The 22,604-nt window shown below is 34.1% G+C and overlaps 1 protein-coding gene across 1 annotated transcript; it reads right to left on the bottom strand.

Moving 5' to 3' along the window:
- Positions 1-16,052: 16,052 nt before the first annotated feature.
- Positions 16,053-20,634, bottom strand: 7B2 (Secretogranin_V domain-containing protein 7B2). Its single transcript, XM_068776780.1, has 5 exons — positions 20,551-20,634; positions 19,532-19,755; positions 18,416-18,573; positions 16,624-16,808; positions 16,053-16,127 (listed from the first exon to the last, which is right to left on the bottom strand). Exons 1-5 carry the CDS (start codon positions 20,632-20,634, stop codon positions 16,053-16,055), a joined length of 726 nt encoding a protein of 241 aa, XP_068632881.1.
- Positions 20,635-22,604: the final 1,970 nt, after the last annotated feature.

Genomic DNA, 22,604 nt, shown 5'->3' on the forward strand with positions numbered 1-22,604 from the left:
GGTTATTTTCTCATATTATATCATACGGAAAAATAAGTAAAATAAATAATATATTGAAACACTGTGTAACTTTGATAGCCATTTCCTATGTAAGAAATTTGTTGTGAAACTGATGTTTCTTAGTCGATGTTTTGCAGAATTATCGGCATTAGTAAATCCTAGTTTTTATACTAATTCCTTATTAATAGAGGTGCCTAGTTTACGAACCTTTTGTGGCTGTTTGCTAATGATCGGTGAAATGTGCTTCTTATACCCAAATTAACAAATCCTCACAAATTTACCACGCGTTGCCCAAGATTTGTGACGGAACCAAGAGCACACCCAACCGATAAAAATTGGTTTGGCGGATCGACACCGATATCTCTCATCAAGCGGATTCGAAATGGTGTCCACCCCGTGATCCCGTCAAGGCAGAAGATGGTCGGTTCAATACTTAAATTTCACTGACCACCAGCAAACGACGCAAGACTTACTGAGAGTGCTGAACGTCCCGACGCTGACGCAAATTTGATACACTTAGTAATGATGGTTATTTTCTCATATTATATAATGAGCTAAAATAAGTAAAAGAAATAATATTTTGAAACACTGTAACTTTGATAACCATTTCCTTTGTAAGCATTTCTTTGTAAAAAAGGTGTTTATATTCCCTAGTTGTTTCTTAGAATTCTTAGCATCGGTTAGTCCAAGTTTTGTGTACAAAATTCCGTATTAATAGATGTGCCTGGTTTGCGAACCTTGTGCGGTTGTTTGCTAATGATCGATGAAATGTGCTTCTTATACCCAAATTAACAAATCCTCACAAATTTACCACGCGTTGCCCAAGATTTGTGACGGAACCAAGAGCACACCCAACCGATAAAAATTGGTTTGGCGGATCGACACCGATATCTCTCATCAAGCGGATTCGAAATGGTGTCCACCCCGTGATCCCGTCAAGGCAGAAGATGGTCGGTTCAATACTTAAATTTCACTGACCACCAGCAAACGACGCAAGACTTACTGAGAGTGCTGAACGTCCCGACGCTGACGCAAATTTGATACACTTAGTAATGATGGTTATTTTCTCATATTATATAATAAGGAAAAATAAGTAAAAGAAATAATATTTTGAAACACTGTAACTTTGATAACCATTTCCTTTGTAAGCATTTCTTTGTAAAAAAGGTGTTTATATTCCCTAGTTGTTTCTTAGAATTCTTAGCATCGGTTAGTCCAAGTTTTGTGTACAAAATTCCGTATTAATAGATGTGCCTGGTTTGCGAACCTTGTGCGGTTGTTTGCTAATGATCGATGAAATGTGCTTCTTATACCCAAATTAACAAATCCTCACAAATTTACCACGCGTTGCCCAAGATTTGTGACGGAACCAAGAGCACACCCAACCGATAAAAATTGGTTTGGCGGATCGACACCGATATCTCTCATCAAGCGGATTCGAAATGGTGTCCACCCCGTGATCCCGTCAAGGCAGAAGATGGTCGGTTCAATACTTAAATTTCACTGACCACCAGCAAACGACGCAAGACTTACTGAGAGTGCTGAACGTCCCGACGCTGACGCAAATTTGATACACATAGTAATGATGGTTATTTTCTCATATTATGTCATAAGGAAAAATAAGTAAAAGAAATAATGTTTTGAAACACTGTAACTTTGATAACAATTTTCTGTGTAAGCATTTCTTTGTAAAAAAGGTGTTCATATTCCATAGTTGTTTCTTAGAATTCTTGGCATCGGTTAGTCCAAGTTTTGTGTACAAAATTCCGTATTAATAGATGTGCCTAGTTTGCGAACCTTGTGCGGTTGTTTGCTAATGATCGATGAAATGTGCTTCTTATACCCAAATTAACAAATCCTCACAAATTTACCACGCGTTGCCCAAGATTTGTGACGGAACCAAGAGCACACCCAACCGATAAAAATTGGTTTGGCGGATCGACACCGATATCTCTCATCAAGCGGATTCGAAATGGTGTCCACCCCGTGATCCCGTCAAGGCAGAAGATGGTCGGTTCAATACTTAAATTTCACTGACCACCAGCAAACGACGCAAGACTTACTGAGAGTGCTGAACGTCCCGACGCTGACGCAAATTTGATACACTTAGTAATGATGGTTATTTTCTCATATTATATAATAAGGAAAAATAAGTAAAAGAAATAATATTTTGAAACACTGTAACTTTGATAACCATTTCCTTTGTAAGCATTTCTTTGTAAAAAAGGTGTTTATATTCCCTAGTTGTTTCTTAGAATTCTTAGCATCGGTTAGTCCAAGTTTTGTGTACAAAATTCCGTATTAATAGATGTGCCTGGTTTGCGAACCTTGTGCGGTTGTTTGCTAATGATCGATGAAATGTGCTTCTTATACCCAAATTAACAAATCCTCACAAATTTACCACGCGTTGCCCAAGATTTGTGACGGAACCAAGAGCACACCCAACCGATAAAAATTGGTTTGGCGGATCGACACCGATATCTCTCATCAAGCGGATTCGAAATGGTGTCCACCCCGTGATCCCGTCAAGGCAGAAGATGGTCGGTTCAATACTTAAATTTCACTGACCACCAGCAAACGACGCAAGACTTACTGAGAGTGCTGAACGTCCCGACGCTGACGCAAATTTGATACACTTAGTAATGATGGTTATTTTCTCATATTATATAATAAGGAAAAATAAGTAAAAGAAATAATATTTTGAAACACTGTAACTTTGATAACCATTTCCTTTGTAAGCATTTCTTTGTAAAAAAGGTGTTTATATTCCCTAGTTGTTTCTTAGAATTCTTAGCATCGGTTAGTCCAAGTTTTGTGTACAAAATTCCGTATTAATAGATGTGCCTGGTTTGCGAACCTTGTGCGGTTGTTTGCTAATGATCGATGAAATGTGCTTCTTATACCCAAATTAACAAATCCTCACAAATTTACCACGCGTTGCCCAAGATTTGTGACGGAACCAAGAGCACACCCAACCGATAAAAATTGGTTTGGCGGATCGACACCGATATCTCTCATCAAGCGGATTCGAAATGGTGTCCACCCCGTGATCCCGTCAAGGCAGAAGATGGTCGGTTCAATACTTAAATTTCACTGACCACCAGCAAACGACGCAAGACTTACTGAGAGTGCTGAACGTCCCGACGCTGACGCAAATTTGATACACTTAGTAATGATGGTTATTTTCTCATATTATATAATAAGGAAAAATAAGTAAAAGAAATAATATTTTGAAACACTGTAACTTTGATAACCATTTCCTTTGTAAGCATTTCTTTGTAAAAAAGGTGTTTATATTCCCTAGTTGTTTCTTAGAATTCTTAGCATCGGTTAGTCCAAGTTTTGTGTACAAAATTCCGTATTAATAGATGTGCCTGGTTTGCGAACCTTGTGCGGTTGTTTGCTAATGATCGATGAAATGTGCTTCTTATACCCAAATTAACAAATCCTCACAAATTTACCACGCGTTGCCCAAGATTTGTGACGGAACCAAGAGCACACCCAACCGATAAAAATTGGTTTGGCGGATCGACACCGATATCTCTCATCAAGCGGATTCGAAATGGTGTCCACCCCGTGATCCCGTCAAGGCAGAAGATGGTCGGTTCAATACTTAAATTTCACTGACCACCAGCAAACGACGCAAGACTTACTGAGAGTGCTGAACGTCCCGACGCTGACGCAAATTTGATACACATAGTAATGATGGTTATTTTCTCATATTATGTCATAAGGAAAAATAAGTAAAAGAAATAATGTTTTGAAACACTGTAACTTTGATAACAATTTTCTGTGTAAGCATTTCTTTGTAAAAAAGGTGTTCATATTCCATAGTTGTTTCTTAGAATTCTTGGCATCGGTTAGTCCAAGTTTTGTGTACAAAATTCCGTATTAATAGATGTGCCTAGTTTGCGAACCTTGTGTGGTTGTTTGCTAATGATCGGTGAAATGTGCTTCTTATACCCAAATTAACAAATCCTCACAAATTTACCACGCGTTGCCCAAGATTTGTGACGGAACCAAGAGCACACCCAACCGATAAAAATTGGTTTGGCGGATCGACACCGATATCTCTCATCAAGCGGATTCGAAATGGTGTCCACCCCGTGATCCCGTCAAGGCAGAAGATGGTCGGTTCAATACTTAAATTTCACTGACCACCAGCAAACGACGCAAGACTTACTGAGAGTGCTGAACGTCCCGACGCTGACGCAAATTTGATACACTTAGTAATGATGGTTATTTTCTCATATTATATAATAAGGAAAAATAAGTAAAAGAAATAATATTTTGAAACACTGTAACTTTGATAACCATTTCCTTTGTAAGCATTTCTTTGTAAAAAAGGTGTTTATATTCCCTAGTTGTTTCTTAGAATTCTTAGCATCGGTTAGTCCAAGTTTTGTGTACAAAATTCCGTATTAATAGATGTGCCTGGTTTGCGAACCTTGTGCGGTTGTTTGCTAATGATCGATGAAATGTGCTTCTTATACCCAAATTAACAAATCCTCACAAATTTACCACGCGTTGCCCAAGATTTGTGACGGAACCAAGAGCACACCCAACCGATAAAAATTGGTTTGGCGGATCGACACCGATATCTCTCATCAAGCGGATTCGAAATGGTGTCCACCCCGTGATCCCGTCAAGGCAGAAGATGGTCGGTTCAATACTTAAATTTCACTGACCACCAGCAAACGACGCAAGACTTACTGAGAGTGCTGAACGTCCCGACGCTGACGCAAATTTGATACACTTAGTAATGATGGTTATTTTCTCATATTATATAATAAGGAAAAATAAGTAAAAGAAATAATATTTTGAAACACTGTAACTTTGATAACCATTTCCTTTGTAAGCATTTCTTTGTAAAAAAGGTGTTTATATTCCCTAGTTGTTTCTTAGAATTCTTAGCATCGGTTAGTCCAAGTTTTGTGTACAAAATTCCGTATTAATAGATGTGCCTGGTTTGCGAACCTTGTGCGGTTGTTTGCTAATGATCGATGAAATGTGCTTCTTATACCCAAATTAACAAATCCTCACAAATTTACCACGCGTTGCCCAAGATTTGTGACGGAACCAAGAGCACACCCAACCGATAAAAATTGGTTTGGCGGATCGACACCGATATCTCTCATCAAGCGGATTCGAAATGGTGTCCACCCCGTGATCCCGTCAAGGCAGAAGATGGTCGGTTCAATACTTAAATTTCACTGACCACCAGCAAACGACGCAAGACTTACTGAGAGTGCTGAACGTCCCGACGCTGACGCAAATTTGATACACATAGTAATGATGGTTATTTTCTCATATTATGTCATAAGGAAAAATAAGTAAAAGAAATAATGTTTTGAAACACTGTAACTTTGATAACAATTTTCTGTGTAAGCATTTCTTTGTAAAAAAGGTGTTCATATTCCATAGTTGTTTCTTAGAATTCTTGGCATCGGTTAGTCCAAGTTTTGTGTACAAAATTCCGTATTAATAGATGTGCCTAGTTTGCGAACCTTGTGCGGTTGTTTGCTAATGATCGATGAAATGTGCTTCTTATACCCAAATTAACAAATCCTCACAAATTTACCACGCGTTGCCCAAGATTTGTGACGGAACCAAGAGCACACCCAACCGATAAAAATTGGTTTGGCGGATCGACACCGATATCTCTCATCAAGCGGATTCGAAATGGTGTCCACCCCGTGATCCCGTCAAGGCAGAAGATGGTCGGTTCAATACTTAAATTTCACTGACCACCAGCAAACGACGCAAGACTTACTGAGAGTGCTGAACGTCCCGACGCTGACGCAAATTTGATACACTTAGTAATGATGGTTATTTTCTCATATTATATAATAAGGAAAAATAAGTAAAAGAAATAATATTTTGAAACACTGTAACTTTGATAACCATTTCCTTTGTAAGCATTTCTTTGTAAAAAAGGTGTTTATATTCCCTAGTTGTTTCTTAGAATTCTTAGCATCGGTTAGTCCAAGTTTTGTGTACAAAATTCCGTATTAATAGATGTGCCTGGTTTGCGAACCTTGTGCGGTTGTTTGCTAATGATCGATGAAATGTGCTTCTTATACCCAAATTAACAAATCCTCACAAATTTACCACGCGTTGCCCAAGATTTGTGACGGAACCAAGAGCACACCCAACCGATAAAAATTGGTTTGGCGGATCGACACCGATATCTCTCATCAAGCGGATTCGAAATGGTGTCCACCCCGTGATCCCGTCAAGGCAGAAGATGGTCGGTTCAATACTTAAATTTCACTGACCACCAGCAAACGACGCAAGACTTACTGAGAGTGCTGAATGTCCCGACGCTGACGCAAATTTGATACACATAGTAATGTGGTTATTTTCTCATATTATGTCATAAGGAAAAATAAGTAAAAGAAATAATATTTTGAAACACTGTAACTTTGATAACAATTTTCTGTGTAAGCATTTCTTTGTAAAAAAGGTGTTCATATTCCCTAGTTGTTTCTTAGAATTCTTAGCATCGGTTAGTCCAAGTTTTGTGTACAAAATTCCGTATTAATAGATGTGCCTGGTTTGCGAACCTTGTGCGGTTGTTTGCTAATGATCGATGAAATGTGCTTCTTATACCCAAATTAACAAATCCTCACAAATTTACCACGCGTTGCCCAAGATTTGTGACGGAACCAAGAGCACACCCAACCGATAAAAATTGGTTTGGCGGATCGACACCGATATCTCTCATCAAGCGGATTCGAAATGGTGTCCACCCCGTGATCCCGTCAAGGCAGAAGATGGTCGGTTCAATACTTAAATTTCACTGACCACCAGCAAACGACGCAAGACTTACTGAGAGTGCTGAATGTCCCGACGCTGACGCAAATTTGATACACATAGTAATGTGGTTATTTTCTCATATTATGTCATAAGGAAAAATAAGTAAAAGAAATAATATTTTGAAACACTGTAACTTTGATAACAATTTTCTGTGTAAGCATTTCTTTGTAAAAAAGGTGTTCATATTCCCTAGTTGTTTCTTAGAATTCTTAGCATCGGTTAGTCCAAGTTTTGTGTACAAAATTCCGTATTAATAGATGTGCCTGGTTTGCGAACCTTGTGCGGTTGTTTGCTAATGATCGATGAAATGTGCTTCTTATACCCAAATTAACAAATCCTCACAAATTTACCACGCGTTGCCCAAGATTTGTGACGGAACCAAGAGCACACCCAACCGATAAAAATTGGTTTGGCGGATCGACACCGATATCTCTCATCAAGCGGATTCGAAATGGTGTCCACCCTGTGATCCCGTCAAGGCAGAAGATGGTCGGTTCAATACTTAAATTTCACTGACCACCAGCAAACGACGCAAGACTTACTGAGAGTGCTGAACGCCCCGATGCTGACGCAAATTTGATACACTTAGTAATGATGGTTATTTTCTCATATTATATCATAAGGAAAAATAAGTATAAAAAATATATTGAAACAATGTGTAACTTTGATAGCCATTTCCTATGTAAGAAATTTGTTGTGAAACTGATGTTTCTTAGTCGATGTTTTGCAGAATTATCGGCATTAGTAAATCCTAGGTTTTATACTAATTCCTTATTAATAGAGGTGCCTAGTTTCCGAACCTTTTGTGGCTGTTTGCTAATGATCGGTGAAATGTGCTTCTTATACCCAAATTAACAAATCCTCACAAATTAACCAGGCGTTGCCCAAGATTTGTGACGGAACCAAGAGCACACCCAACCGATAAAAATTGGTTTGGCGGATCGACACCGATATCTCTCATCAAGCGGATTCGAAATGGTGTCCACCCCGTGATCCCGTCAAGGCAGAAGATGGTCGGTTCAATACTTAAATTTCACTGACCACCAGCAAACGACGCAAGACTTACTGAGAGTGCTGAACGTCCCGACGCTGACGCAAATTTGATACACATAGTAATGATGGTTATTTTCTCATATTATGTCATAAGGAAAAATAAGTAAAAGAAATAATATTTTGAAACACTGTAACTTTGATAACAATTTTCTGTGTAAGCATTTCTTTGTAAAAAAGGTGTTCATATTCCCTAGTTGTTTCTTAGAATTCTTAGCATCGGTTAGTCCAAGTTTTGTGTACAAAATTCCGTATTAATAGATGTGCCTAGTTTGCGAATCTTGTGCGGTTGTTTGCTAATGATCGGTGAAATGTGCTTCTTATACCCAAATTAACAAATCCTCACAAATTTACCACGCGTTGCCCAAGATTTGTGACGGAACCAAGAGCACACCCAACCGATAAAAATTGGTTTGGCGGATCGACACCTATATCTCTCATCAAGCGGATTCGAAATGGTGTCCACCCCGTGATCCCGTCAAGGCAGAAGATGGTCGGTTCAATACTTAAATTTCACTGACCACCAGCAAACGACGCAAGACTTACTGAGAGTGCTGAACGTCCCGACGCTGACGCAAATTTGATACACTTAGTAATGATGGTTATTTTCTCATATTATATCATAAGGAAAAATAAGTATAAAAAAATATTTGAAATTCTACGTGCTGTTGTTTATTATTTTCGATGTAAGCATCTGTTCCGATAAGAGATGTTCTTTAGTCCGTGTTTCGCGAAATTATTAGCGTGAGTAATAATTTTGCGAAAAACTTAAACAAGTTTTATGAACTGTATTGCTTATGTATCGACGTGTATCTCTTAAATATTTTGCGATTGTTGGCTAAGTATCAGAGAAGTGTGCTCTCAATATCTAAATTAACAAATCCTCACAAATTAACCTTGCCGTGCCTAAGATTTGTGAGAAAAACAAGAGCATACCAAATCTATAACATTTGGCCCGGCGGATCACATTGGCATTCCTCATCAAATCGGATTCGAAATGGCATCCAAGCTTTGCTTTCCTCAAGGCAGAGATCATGGTACATACTACTCCTTATTCTTTAAATTTACTGACCACCAGCCAACAGCGCAAAAACTATTTTGATTCTGATGTTTTTGGAAAACGGCAAGACATTTTAGTTCATCTTATTTGAAATTGTTTTAATGTTCTAAGAAGATGCTTGCACTTGTCACCCTGAGACTTGCGGTGGTGTGTCTCATTTGCCCAGTAATGTCACTAGCTACGGCGCTCAAACTGGAATACAGCAATACTTGCGCACTGCCGTTTCATGTCTGATGTTGTCGCCGCGGTGGTACCTACCTAGACGGCCTTTGGCAATAAAGACCTACCACCAGTAGTTGTTAGTTTTTATATTCGATTTATTTATTCAATAGTAACATTTTAGTATTTTTAACTTATTTCCTAGTGTGAGGAAATGATAAAAAAAAGTTATTTTATTGAATCTTGAAAGTGTAAAAATGATTAACCCGGGAATAATATAATCTTGATGGTATTAATCTTTTAGGTATTGGTATTGTTTTAAGATACTTGAAAATCGCACACTGTGTAACGGGTCGTCATCGCTATCGTTTATTAACTGAACTCGGTATACATCCTTGTTTTGCTTCTTGTAAGCAGAGATGGTATCTTTTTTAAACGAAACAACTCAACAATTCGGAATTACAAGATGACATATATAGTTTAACGCATAACAAATCATTATAAAATATAGGGATGAATAAACGAGAATGGTCGGATAGCAGAGAGCCAATCTTTATGGTCAACAATGACAAATGTAGGCGCAATCTAGTCAATGACGGTATGATTTCTGGGATGTTCGTATGTCTACATTTTGTCATTTTTAAGTTAACGCAGATGTTATGACTAAAATTGTTCTTATTGAAGCCTATTTGGTGTAATTAAATTGAAGAATTAAGTATGGAATTGAGGCTTAAGGTTTGCATGTAAATAACCTGTCGGCGGTACTTATTGATTGATTAATTTATTAATGTGCTCTGGTCGCCTTTTTATTCTGCTCTATATTCGAGGACTTCAAATGTGCGGTGTACATATCGTAGAAAGGATCTCTCTTCTCCGACCATTCTCGTGTATCAGTTGCAGTCGCATGATTATGCGACCCAACTGCCAAAACCTAATTTACTGATCGCGTAATCAGTCAAAACGTAGGTGTTATTATATAAGGTGAAGGCATTTTGTGAAAGGTATTCGTGGTCTGTTATTGCTTTTTCTTTCGATTTTCTTGTGATTTTTTGTTCACTGCTCTTCGTTTTAGTACGGCCAAGTAACAGAATGTGTGTTTTTGAAAAGTTTTTTTTGTTGTAGCTTCATAAAATCTTGTATCCAGATATCTCAATTTTTTTAGAATCTCCGGTTTTTCAAGAAGCAGTGACGAAATATTGTTTCCGTTAAAAGCTGTTTTTGTATCTTGTACTCTATTTTAAAATTCGTACTAAATGTTTTAGTGACAAAACTGTATAAGTTGTAATAAGGTAATGTTGTCTTCGTTAGGATTTTATATCGTATTAATTAACAAATATATAAAAATGAATTATCAAATCTGACAGTCTTGTTTATTTTATATTTTGTGCCGTGTTCGATAGGTTAATAAGTGTTTTGTGTTGTTTGGGTAGAAATAGCATGTTATAAATATAAAAGACAGGTAACAGACTTTTACATACAAACGGAAATGAAAATAATAACTGTGTGGGCGCCTGTTGCTATTTTGTTGACAATTAATGTCTATTGACTCTATATTCTTATTCAAGCAATTATCAATTACTTCCATGGCAGAATAGATCTTTTTATATATTGCAATTAGTGTAGTTGACTGGTCTTTCATTTTTTTTGTACGTACATAAGTTCTTGCTAAAGATCTGTACAATAGGCACGGTCTTAGTTCGTCTTGTTTACAATGGTTTCAAGTATTTTCAATATCGTATTTTTATATAATAGGCTATAGCGTGTTTATTGGAATGGAACCTATGTATGGCACTGTTTAATACGTCTGGTAAGGTTTTTGCGCTGGTATCGGAATTGCTGAAGTTATAAACGTTCACACACAGTTCTTAAGATAAAATTTTTGGTCTTTTTATATTTTTTTATAAAAATAAATATATTATGTTTTTATCTTAATGCTATGTATGTACAAACTACTGCTTTTGACTAGATTTACACGTCGCGTTCACCGATTTTTTTACATTACTTATAATTAGACTTATAATTATTTTTAAATGACTAGTTATAAGAGTTGACTAGACTTTATCTGCATAACATGACATACGAGAGAACTTATCCTACACATTACGACGATTGCCGCAATAAGTCCAATCTAAAGTTAAGTTACTAGTTAAATTCTTGTACGTCGGCAGAAATGAAGGATGCGGTTATGAAGCAAATACTATACATAAATACTTGTCAAGAAAGTAAATATATATTGTAACGATATATATTAATAGTTCATAAAATAATGGACCATGAAGTAATGTTAAAAAAAATAACCTATGTGAAAATCCGATTGGGAAATTAATTAAGGAGTTCGTGTTACAGCGGTAAATAATACTCAAGTTTAAGGCAGTTGTGATTCATGCGAGCATCCTGACAGGTTACTAACAAAGATGAAATTTATCTAAGACGATGGGTAACGATGTGCGTCTGTTTGCTCTAGCTTCTCCACAAATACTTAATACACTTAATTAACTTATTACTATTACTTATTTACACCAACGGTAAAAGGTATTTCTAGACTCATTTAATGTTCATAAAAAAAGAACCTCCGTTTTTAATGTTTGTTCTTTGCCCTGTAACTTGGAGTTGATGCAATAAGTCCCGCTTCTTATTGCTTAAAGTTGTTTATATAGTTAACGGAGGTAACAGCACTAGATGGTCGTGATGCGGGTCCCTTAGTCGCCTCTTACGACATCCACGGGAAGAGATGGAGTGGTGCCACTTTGTATTCTAATGCCGGCACCACGCGGCGGCAGTTGTGTCTATATGTTTAGTGTTAACTGGTTGTTCATTAATTTTTTTTAAGGCTGAATTAATTCAAAGCTTAGTTCCTTTAAATTTTAAATTGTTAAGCCTTTTGCATGTTTAGTTGTAATATGCCAGAAATATTTTGTATTCGTTTCAGGCTGTAGAATCATGTTATTCGGGTACATGTTATTATTATCTCTTCATTATGTTCCTATAGATGTTAAATACGTTCCTAAGTATCACAGACGAAGTTTAGGTGAACAATTATCATGGATTAATTTATTCGAATCAACTGCAGATGTGCTATACAAATAAGATTGTGTTGTGGTGATTGGTAATACATGTTGTTACAATTACATCAAACTTTGTGCGTTAAAATTTATAGTTCTAATTATATGTTTTTGATAATCACAGTCAATGCTTTTTGTTCTAAATTAAAAACAATAAAAATAATGAAAAGCTATTACACATTAAATACTATCACCTATTTATACTGTATATTTATTGACTTTCAAACAAAATATTAATATTTTTTTTTTAATTTCTTGTAGTTTTCTTAAATTTTCCTTTTATCGGGATATTTTCGTAATTATGAATCAAGTGATTGAAACATAGATGTTCTTTGACTAGTTTCACGATTTCACTGATTGGTAGAAATTATATTTATTTGATTAGATGTTTCTTTGGTCAAAAAGCTGGCCTTTTGTATTAAAATGCAGCATCTGGTGGCTTATATTAGCTAATCACAATGGAAGATCATCTAAAAACGGAGAAAAAAAAATTAACTTTTTCCCTTAAATTATCCGTTGTGAATGATTGATTATTTTTGTATTTGATTTAAACAAGTTTGTATGATTCTTTGAAGTGTTCTAATAAATTAGATGCTTTAAACGGTGTTAATACGATTCTAACCGTTGGTGTAAAATGGTTGACTTTTTCATCAAAAACAGGTAATCACAAAATGTATTGAATTTTGGAGGAATAAATTTGTTTATGCGACTTAAATTATAATAATTTTTAATAATTATACAAATACATCTAATACGGAAGACTTGCTGGTTTCATTCGAGTCTTAATTACACTGACTAAGATACTATTGAACTTTATATTAGTTACAGGTTGTAAGAGATTTATCCTACTCAAAGATGGTACGGTTCGTAACATACGCTGGTAAGTCACTTAATTTATTTATTTGTGATTGTAGATTAAACTGGTTTTCTCGAAATGTATTTTTTGTTGTTTTTGAGTAGCAGATGATGTTATGAGACTTTGATGTGGATCGGACCCGCGACCTACTAGCTATCTCTGTTTCTGCTCAGATGTAATCGTGTTTATTAATGTTATTCGAACCCTAGTCAGTGCAACGAAAACCTTTAAACTATGACAGTGACAACGATTTAAGAATTTTTTGTATTGACCTCTAATTATGTACATACTATAATGATATTATGACCGAACTTACAAGTAGTTTTGTACAGTACGTAACTATAGTTTAGAATATATTCTTTATTTTCCGTTCCACCTTACCGATCTCTAATTTAGATTTAGATTAATTAAGATTATAAATAATTATTAATATATTTACATAACTACTATTTCGCATTTATTTCGGATGTCTATATTGTGATGTACATTTCTTAAAATATTTATGATTATTTTTTGGAGTCGATGATTATTTTTTAACCTAGGCATATCTAAAGATATCACGATTAAACTAAGCAATACTTTCAAAATAAAATAAACCTGAAGTAAGCTACCACAAAAAAAAAAAACTATAGTAAAAGGTAAGCCGGTGACCACAGACCCTTTGAGTAGATGTTTCTTTTACGTGTAGTGCGATGTATCCAAAGCATAATTTCTTTTCTTAAGTTAACGAGGCTCCACAGAGCCCGACCTACTGAGGCTCCCGGGGAAGTCAATAGCGGAGGCCTTAGGCTAGGAGTACTTTACGCCCTACCATTCCAAACCCATGGAATATTCAAATGCTATTTGGATAGCAGTGACAGTCGGGTCCAAAAAAAAGTCCAGTGGGAGCTCATCAAATAATTGTCAAGTTAAACTATGTCTAAAGTAAGCACGAACATTGAAAAGAACGAAGTATAATATAAGAAATATAAAAAAAATACGTTAATTCAATTATTAAAAACTTATTTTACAACTTACGGCAAGTTTTATTTTTAACTATAGCTACTTTTCTGGCCTCGTGCGTCCTCCTTTTTCTTAATATTTACACTAAAACTCCTTTAAAATCGTACTTTTTGGATGACTTTTAATGTAATTAGATCTAGTTTTGAATTACGCCATAAGGCATTAAAATGTGCTGGAAATAAAAATATTGACTTATCCTAGTTTTTGAACTTTACCATTCACGAGATTTATGAAATGACAATGTGTTAGCACTGCGAAAGAAATCGATGTATGGATGACTTATTCTTTACGATGTAATGATGATTTGAATGGCAAAAAACGATTTGATTACAAAAAAGCAAATATAGCCGTGGTTCGATGTGGTGAGCAATGTCAAGTTACAGCAAGTGGTAATTATAACATTCTGAAGCCTTTACATGTGACAATATTTAACTTTATATAAGTTATAAAAAAAAGATAATTTGTTAGAATAACATATGTGTCAGAGACACGAAGTAGAAGAACTAAAAGAAATACAAAAGTGAAAAAGAAATTAGTAAAAAAAATATAAATTTTAGTAAGTCTTAGAAAAGACAACTGCGATGCATATTTGAGTTATTTCAAATTGATGTAGGTTTTGAATTTTCTGTTTATTTTATAACAGTCATAAATTTAATTTTACTGTTGACGTTTTTTGATATCATGCTCTTTTTTTGATCTAATCTTTTTCATCCAAGTCATTTACGTACAGTCTATGTTCGGTATTTATACTGATACTCTTCCAATGGGTTAGTTTGTTTTTAATACTAATCTCAAGAGAATACTATTGTTATTAATGCCTCCTTTTAATTATTTTCTTATTCATGTTAGATGTTGTTATTCATTCGGGCATATCCATCAAATATAAATTAAATAAAAAAAAATAGTGGATGATGATTAAGCGAATGAATATGTAATGATTGAGATTTACTGCGTAAGATTAACTTGGATATTATGTTACTTAAAATTAATATCGAAAATATATCTTTAGTAAAACTATTCCTTAATGGGTGTGTATTCTTACCCATATTTATGTTACGTCTTATCTTCGTGTTATATGTTAATCGTAATTCTATCACTATTATGTACATTATACTCGTTTTATTGACTGTTCTTTAACTATTTTACCGCAAAGTAGTAAATAGTCGCCTGTTCACTTAAAGTAAGTTTTATAAAAGCCTTAACGTGAACACACACTAAAGTAATTTTGAAGAACGGAACTAATTTAACGAATATATTTACATCTAACAAAATTCACAGCTTTGTTTAAATTTCAAAACAAAATATTTGAAATAAAGAAAGAAATGTAAAAACAAAATAGACTTAAAGTACAAATTTATAATTACTAAAGTCGTAAAGGTAACTTCAAATTTAACTTTTAACGATCTATAATGTTACTTTACAGCTAGGAAATGCATTGTGAATGTTTACTGATAGCATTTTCTTAAATTACTCAAAGGAATCAACAAGACTGCGTACAATTTTTTTTTTAATTTAACACAAATTAATTAGGATTCAATAAAGTATTTACATATATATTATAATATATTTTCAAGAATTAATAATGCTTGTTACTGTTGCGTTTTGATCGAAAGTATAATTAATAATAAAAGGTCGTTGCTAAAGTATGTACTTCTGTTTTCTACTTATTATTATTATTTATAGATGGATCATTTTTAGTATTTCAAATATGATAATACTTCTTATGGGGAAATTTTTATATCGTTATGTGAGATTTATTTACAAAATATAAAGTCGCCTAAATGGTCGAAGAATTAACGAGAACTTATAATTGCACAAAATAATAATACCACAAAGTGATCATCGTACCAAGATGTTACAGTTTGTGCTTTAACCAACGTCTTACGTCTACGCCATACATTTACACTGAAATGAGGTTGCAATGATTTCTACTTAATGTATAGATAAAAGGTTAAAACTGTCGAAATCTTGAAGAAAATACTTTGACTCCTCATTATTCAGAGTGATCTATAATAGATATTGAATCTAAATAGAGGTTCTATGTTTAATATACGTGGACATCGAATCCTTTCTTGGCCGCGATCGGCAGACGTTCTCCCGTCAGGTACGGGTTTTCTATCTGAAATTTTACAACCGCCTTACTTAATTATTTCTAGCGTTTTGGAAGCATCGAATTTAACCAGCTAGTTGACTGGGGTTATTGTAGACTAACTAAAACAAAATTTCAATCAGAACTTCGTTTTTCAATTTAAAGTATATAAAAGAATTAATTAAAAAAAATTACCATCTTTAGTTTGAATTAGATAAAGCGTTGACAATTATTAGTAAAAAAAATATGCAATACAAATGTACCTTAACCGCGCATACAGGTATCATATTTTGCAAGGTTTATTTCACTACATCTCTGAGTGTAAGAACTACATTCGATTTAAATGGATATGCGTATTGAGACGGTCAATTAACAGTTGCATTTTGTAAAGTTATACGATTTGGAAATTTGTTGACATTGTGATATGTTGCACCGTCATATCCCTGTGACATCTATTCTCTTTGAAAAACAATGTTCTAATTGATAAACAATGTGTTTTGTTAAAATTAATTATTTAATTACTCACGTCTGGTTTATACTTCTTCGCGACCAAGTTCTTGTGGTGATCGGAGAAGCGGAGATCAAGGTCGTTGGGGCTATCTGGAGGGCAGCTGAACATGTGCTCCCCGTCACACATGCAGCGCTGAGCAAGCTGGTATTCGCGGCTGAATGCGGCTGTGTTCTCAAACTCACTGATACAGCCTTGCTCTTCTAAATTAAACGAAAATTCTCTTTAATATGATACCTAGTTATAAAAAATACATAGATTTATTTCGCAAGCAATCTAACAGCTGAAAGACGCTAAACATGTTAAAATTTATAACAATGTTATTACTTACACTAAGTAAAAAGCGATAAATTTTAGCAATGACACCAAAAATATATTTTTTTTTCAATAATAAACAAAACATTATTCTTTTCTTATTATTTCAGAATCTTTTTACTATTTAGTCAATATGTAATATGCTGCGCATTTATCAGCGAGCTGGCGAGCGGTGCAATATAGTGCACGATTACTACTCCATTGGCGGAAGTATCTATATATTGGTCCTTTTCTTACTTTTTACTATTACATATCAATGTACAAATCAAACATGAGCTATGCTACATGAGCTAGCGTCACTCAAAGCTCTACCATAAAAAATTAGGCTTAAGCGCATTTTTTTTGTTATCTTAGTGAAGGACAATTGAACCGTTTTCTTTAACAGATTAATCATTGTTATTCAAATTGAATATTTGAATCGTCAGGAATTATCACAGCGCAGGAGCCTTGCTCATAGGATGCGGGTTTCATTATAGTGTCATAAAATCCTTACTCCATAAACTTAATATCTTCCCTGAAGTATTTGTATACGATTTCAAAATAAGCTTTAAAATTATTATGCAATTAAAAAACGCTACCAACAGTGTAAAGGTATTTAAAGTAATAATACTGCTCGGGAATTAACTGCTTTTATTATTGTATAAAGAATATTTATAACAGTGAAGACGCGTTTGAAATCCACGAAGATTTATTTTAAATTGTCTTTATACGAGAGCTCAAAAAATTCTAATTTCTGATAAATTGCGTTCCTCCGGGTTTTTTTTAATGTAAGTGATCCACGTAAATGATATAAATTAGGAGGTTATTTGAATTAAAGAATTAATAAAAAAAACTTCAAACATTTTATGAGATGATCGCTTTTCATGATTGGGGAAAGCAAACAGTGAAAGAGAACCGGTATGCTATAGAATAATTTTTTTTAAAGAATTAGTAAATATTAATTCTATAATTAACTTATTTGCAGGACGTCAATTCGTCTCCTTTTTACAGCCATTGTCTAAGAGACTTGTATATCAACAGTAAAAAACTACAAGGCTACTACAATCTTTATATGATTATTACCGACCATGTAGAGACTTAATAAAAGATTTGAATGGGATAAATTAATCTAATATATAAAATTCTCATGTCACGGTGTGCGTGATTGAACTCCTCCGGAACGGCTCGACCCGTTTTCTTGAATCTTAGCGTACATATCGGCCAGGGTGGAGAATCGGACAACATCTATTTTTCATCCCCCTAAATGTTAAGGGTGGTCCACCCCTAATTTTTTTTTTAATTTTTTAGACAAAATTATTTGTTTCTATGTTTTTTATGATACTAAAATAGCATACTAAAATACATACAACCCTAAATTTTCACCCCTCTACGATCAACCCTTATTTTTTACTTGTAAATTAAAAACTTTTTCTTTTCTATATAGCGGATAATTAATAAAAAATTATTATATATATATTAGTAAATCGATATAAAATGATACCATTAAGAAACTTACCAGTATAGCCCACAGGACAAGGGTTTGGCGGGTTGCAATAGGCCGGCAGCACCGCGTCGGTCTTAATCCTCTGACGGTTCGGGAGGTGACCGGAGGGCTGGAGCCGCTGTTCACCCTCTCCGGCTCCTCCGGTTACGTACTGATGTCCCCACAACGAGCTGTTTCGAAGACAGAAGATAGTTTTAGTTTTTATAAACTACAGTAAAAATTATAATTTTTTATTCAGTTAATTATAATTTAAAAGTATACTCATTTGATCTATTTCAAAAATAAGTTCAATAGTAGAAGAAAAGAAAGCTATGGGAAGAAATTAACAAGCCCGAAAAGAACTTGATCCTTGGATTCACGATTTTTAACATATTCAATACAGTTAGATTCGATACTGCCTCTAGGTATACATTTTGTAAAGAGACTACGAAAACTGTGGAACTTAAAAAAAAAAGATTTAAGTTAATTTGAACTTATCGATCTTTACCGCACTAACTGAAAGACTTAAATTTAATTGTATATATGAAAAAGGCATGTTTAGTGCAATGGATCTCTTTTTTTGGATTAATCTTGTTAAGGTGTCATTAAATTTAATTCTTTATTATTAAATATTAATAAATATATTATTAAACATTAATAAATCTCTTTATGTCTTAATGTAATAAAACTTAAATTATGACCTTATTTCAGCAATTAATGGAAATGGTAACATTCTATAATTGTCTAGTCTAAAGTGTCAAGACATTGGCTAAGGTAAGGTTTTTGGCTATCTTTTATGAGGTTTAAACCCACATCCGATATTCGTTCGCTGCGGGAGCAATGGAGGGGTTATACGACACTTCTACAGAGTATAATATCATGGTCTAATTTTGATACCGGTTATCAAAAGTACTGGAATGTTTTCACATAATATCGCAGTTACATAGCACTTTTTAGTACCACTCTATGTAATTTGATCTGTTTTTCGGTATTTCCGTCACTGAACAAATCTTCTTTGTACTATAAGAGAGTGATAGAACTACATGTTTATTCATTTTTTTTGCAATACGTTATACTCAATACTATCTGTGTCAAAGTTTTTTTTTTAAATTGCGGCTAGTTTTTGATTGATTGAAGTTTGCTAAGCACCTGTGCTGCAAATATTCTTGGTCGCGCAGGCTGGGGCTGGGGTTGCCGTCGATCAGCGAGTCGTAGTCCAGCTGCTCGTGCTCCAGCTCTTTGCTGGCACGCGCCATCATGGCCAGGTGCCGGTCGCTGGCTGGGAACTCGAGGTACGTGGACGCCGCTTCGTTGAAATCCTTGCCCATACGCTCGACTACCTCACGAAGCAAAGCTTCGGTTAGTATAGGATCCTATGGACAAAAACATATTATATATTTACTATACCATAACAAATACTTTATTTCTGTGTAGGTGGGTGATTAATTAGAGTTATAGAAAGTCATTACATTTATCGAGGAAACTTATGTTCTACAGACGACGTACTATGGCGGAAATTATAATGAACATTATAATAAGGAAGGCTCTTTTGAGTATCTAAACTTTTTTGGCAATATTCTTTTTGCACGAAAGTGGCTGTATATGTTATTAAGTGGGAAATAATGTGAATAAACTTTAATCTTCTCGTCACCGCGGTACACAAAATATTACGTTTCATAACTTGGGTGATAGCATTCATTTATTTTAATTTATGTATATTAATATCCCCATAGGATCATTAATAATGTCGTGATAAGTAGTTACAAACACAAGTGTAGTCTTGAAAAAATTGTCAGAACATCCCAAATTAATAGAAATTACTAACAGATCGTGCTTTCCAGTAAAGATGTAGTTAATGTAAAAGCTACAGGAGTTCCAAAGGTACACCGAGTTGAGAAGATCCCGCGCAAAGTCATTGAGTTTTTATTGTGGTTACGTTCACAAGATTTTTTTTAGATTTTTTTGATTTTTTTTTCACAAGATTACGAGGTTAGAAATTTGTAAGGTATATTCTTTTTGCTTAGTAAAGGTGACCTAAGGATAACAGATTATAAGAAAAATGCTTATTATCAAACGGGAGGCAGTTAGTTTCTTTACAAAGTTAATGTATTATTTATTATTATTATTTAAATACTATACAATAGCTAACACTCTTAAAATTGTCTAACCTTTTCCCCAATAGAACCATGGGGGATAAACCCCATGGCCCCGACGATGCTTATCGCCAAAACCAGAACTCCTCGGTGGCCCATTGCGAATCTGCAACAATAGAGAGTGAAGTTAATTAAAATGTTCAGCTTGAAAGTGTTTGTAATAAAATTTTATTCTAATCTTTTTAATTAATCAAATTAAATTTTTAGAAAAAACGCAAATTTTTATTGTAGAAATCGACATTCGATATTTTAGACATCATGTTCATTTGTTTAAAACTGTTCGTCAAACATGTATACCACAAATTACGTTAAAGAAATTCAAAGAGTTATGATAACATATATAAATTACAATGGATGGTCTAAAACATATAAATAGAAGAAGTATATTGTATAAGATAATTTAGAATATCTTACATACGCATATATGTACATACATTTATTTGTATATAATAATAATAAATGTATTGGAATATATGATTTTAGTTCTGATACTTATACTGATGATAATTTTAACAACTTTTCAATCTTATCTGAGAGAAGAACAAAATAAACAAAAACATTCGTCAAGAAAATAGCCCTTAACCGTTTCCTTCCAAGTTGGTAGCTAGACTTTATACGTATTTTATCGTTTAAATCTATGATGTATCGTTATGTTTATAAAAGTATCGTATTTACAAAAAAACAAGAAACAATCATTCTGACTTGTATCTTACGTCAATCATCTCATGCTGGACCAAAAGTAAGTTAAGAATGCCAACACTGTAAACGGAGCGTTTATATTGACATGACTTAACATGACATAATATTATTGTGTTGTTAAATGTAAAAAAAAAACGTTCGTTTCCATTGAATTGGCCCATGTGGGTGTAAGAGATGAGATAGCATCAAACGCTTTAAGAATCGGCTTCCTTTGAATACTTAACGAATCATCTTAATGATGAGAAATAAAAAATTAGACTGTAAAAAAATTAATTAAATTTAGAAAATGTTCGAGTCCATACTTGAATTTTTCCAGGGTCATTTTATGTTAACAGAAACTGAAAAATTTAATAGAGACATTCATTATATTTGCTCACAATTGTGATCGTCGTTTAGGTACAAAAGTACGAACATAACAGTGTACATATGGTGTATCAAATTTAATGTACTCTAGATATATTAACTAAAAACTAAAAATTTTACTATAAAAAGCCTCATAAAATTCAATATGTTATGTACAGTATTACCCCGCTTTACGCGACCCCGTTATACGTGGTTTCACTATAACGCGAATTGCAAATTTCGCGCTCAAATGCCTCGAATTACGCGAAAGAGTGCATATAAATATAATGTAATCATCAACTTCTCTATGGTGTCTTGACCATCTGTCAAACAATTAAAAACAGTGTTGGGTGTTATGAACGTATTTTACAAGAACGTAAACAAAACGTTACCCAAAAGACAATAGATGTATTTTTCCGTAAAAAATAAGAGTATGTGTTGCATAAAGTGTTCCTAGAATTAAAGGGATTGATTAAAATGATTTGTATTTTTTTGTAATAATTTTTGACTATGTTTAATCATAAACCTCGTTATACGCGAATTTCAGTTAACGCGATTTTTTTTGGAACGTATCCCTCGCGTAAAGCGGGGTATTACTGTATACATATTTGTTTCTGTAACTATTTACTTAATCTTTTGTGAAACAATTAAATAAAGTAATCAAACAACGTTTATGCTAAGAGGACCGGTAATCTATTTAAGTGCATTGTTTATAGCTTTGAAGGTGCAGTTATGATATTATGCATTTAAAATTACAGTAATAGAGATTTAATCATAAAATTATGTTATTTTGTAAAAACCTTTAACTACAAATATACTTTTCGCGTAATTACAGATTTTAATCTAACATCTCTAAAATATGATTTATGTACACAAACTTATAGTATATAATGATAAAAATGGATAGATTTGCTTTGGAGTGTTTGATCCTGAGATATTTATCTCCTAAAGGCAAAGTGGCTTGAGTTTATTCACGCAAAGGTATAAAAGTATAGCAATATCGGCATCGTCTCGGTGCGTAGGATCCC

The sequence above is a fragment of the Battus philenor genome, unplaced genomic scaffold (genome assembly GCF_028537555.1).
Source record: "Battus philenor isolate CCGP_79_NKW_IND1 unplaced genomic scaffold, ilBatPhil1.0.hap1 SCAF_12, whole genome shotgun sequence".
NCBI lineage: Eukaryota > Metazoa > Arthropoda > Insecta > Lepidoptera > Papilionidae > Battus > Battus philenor.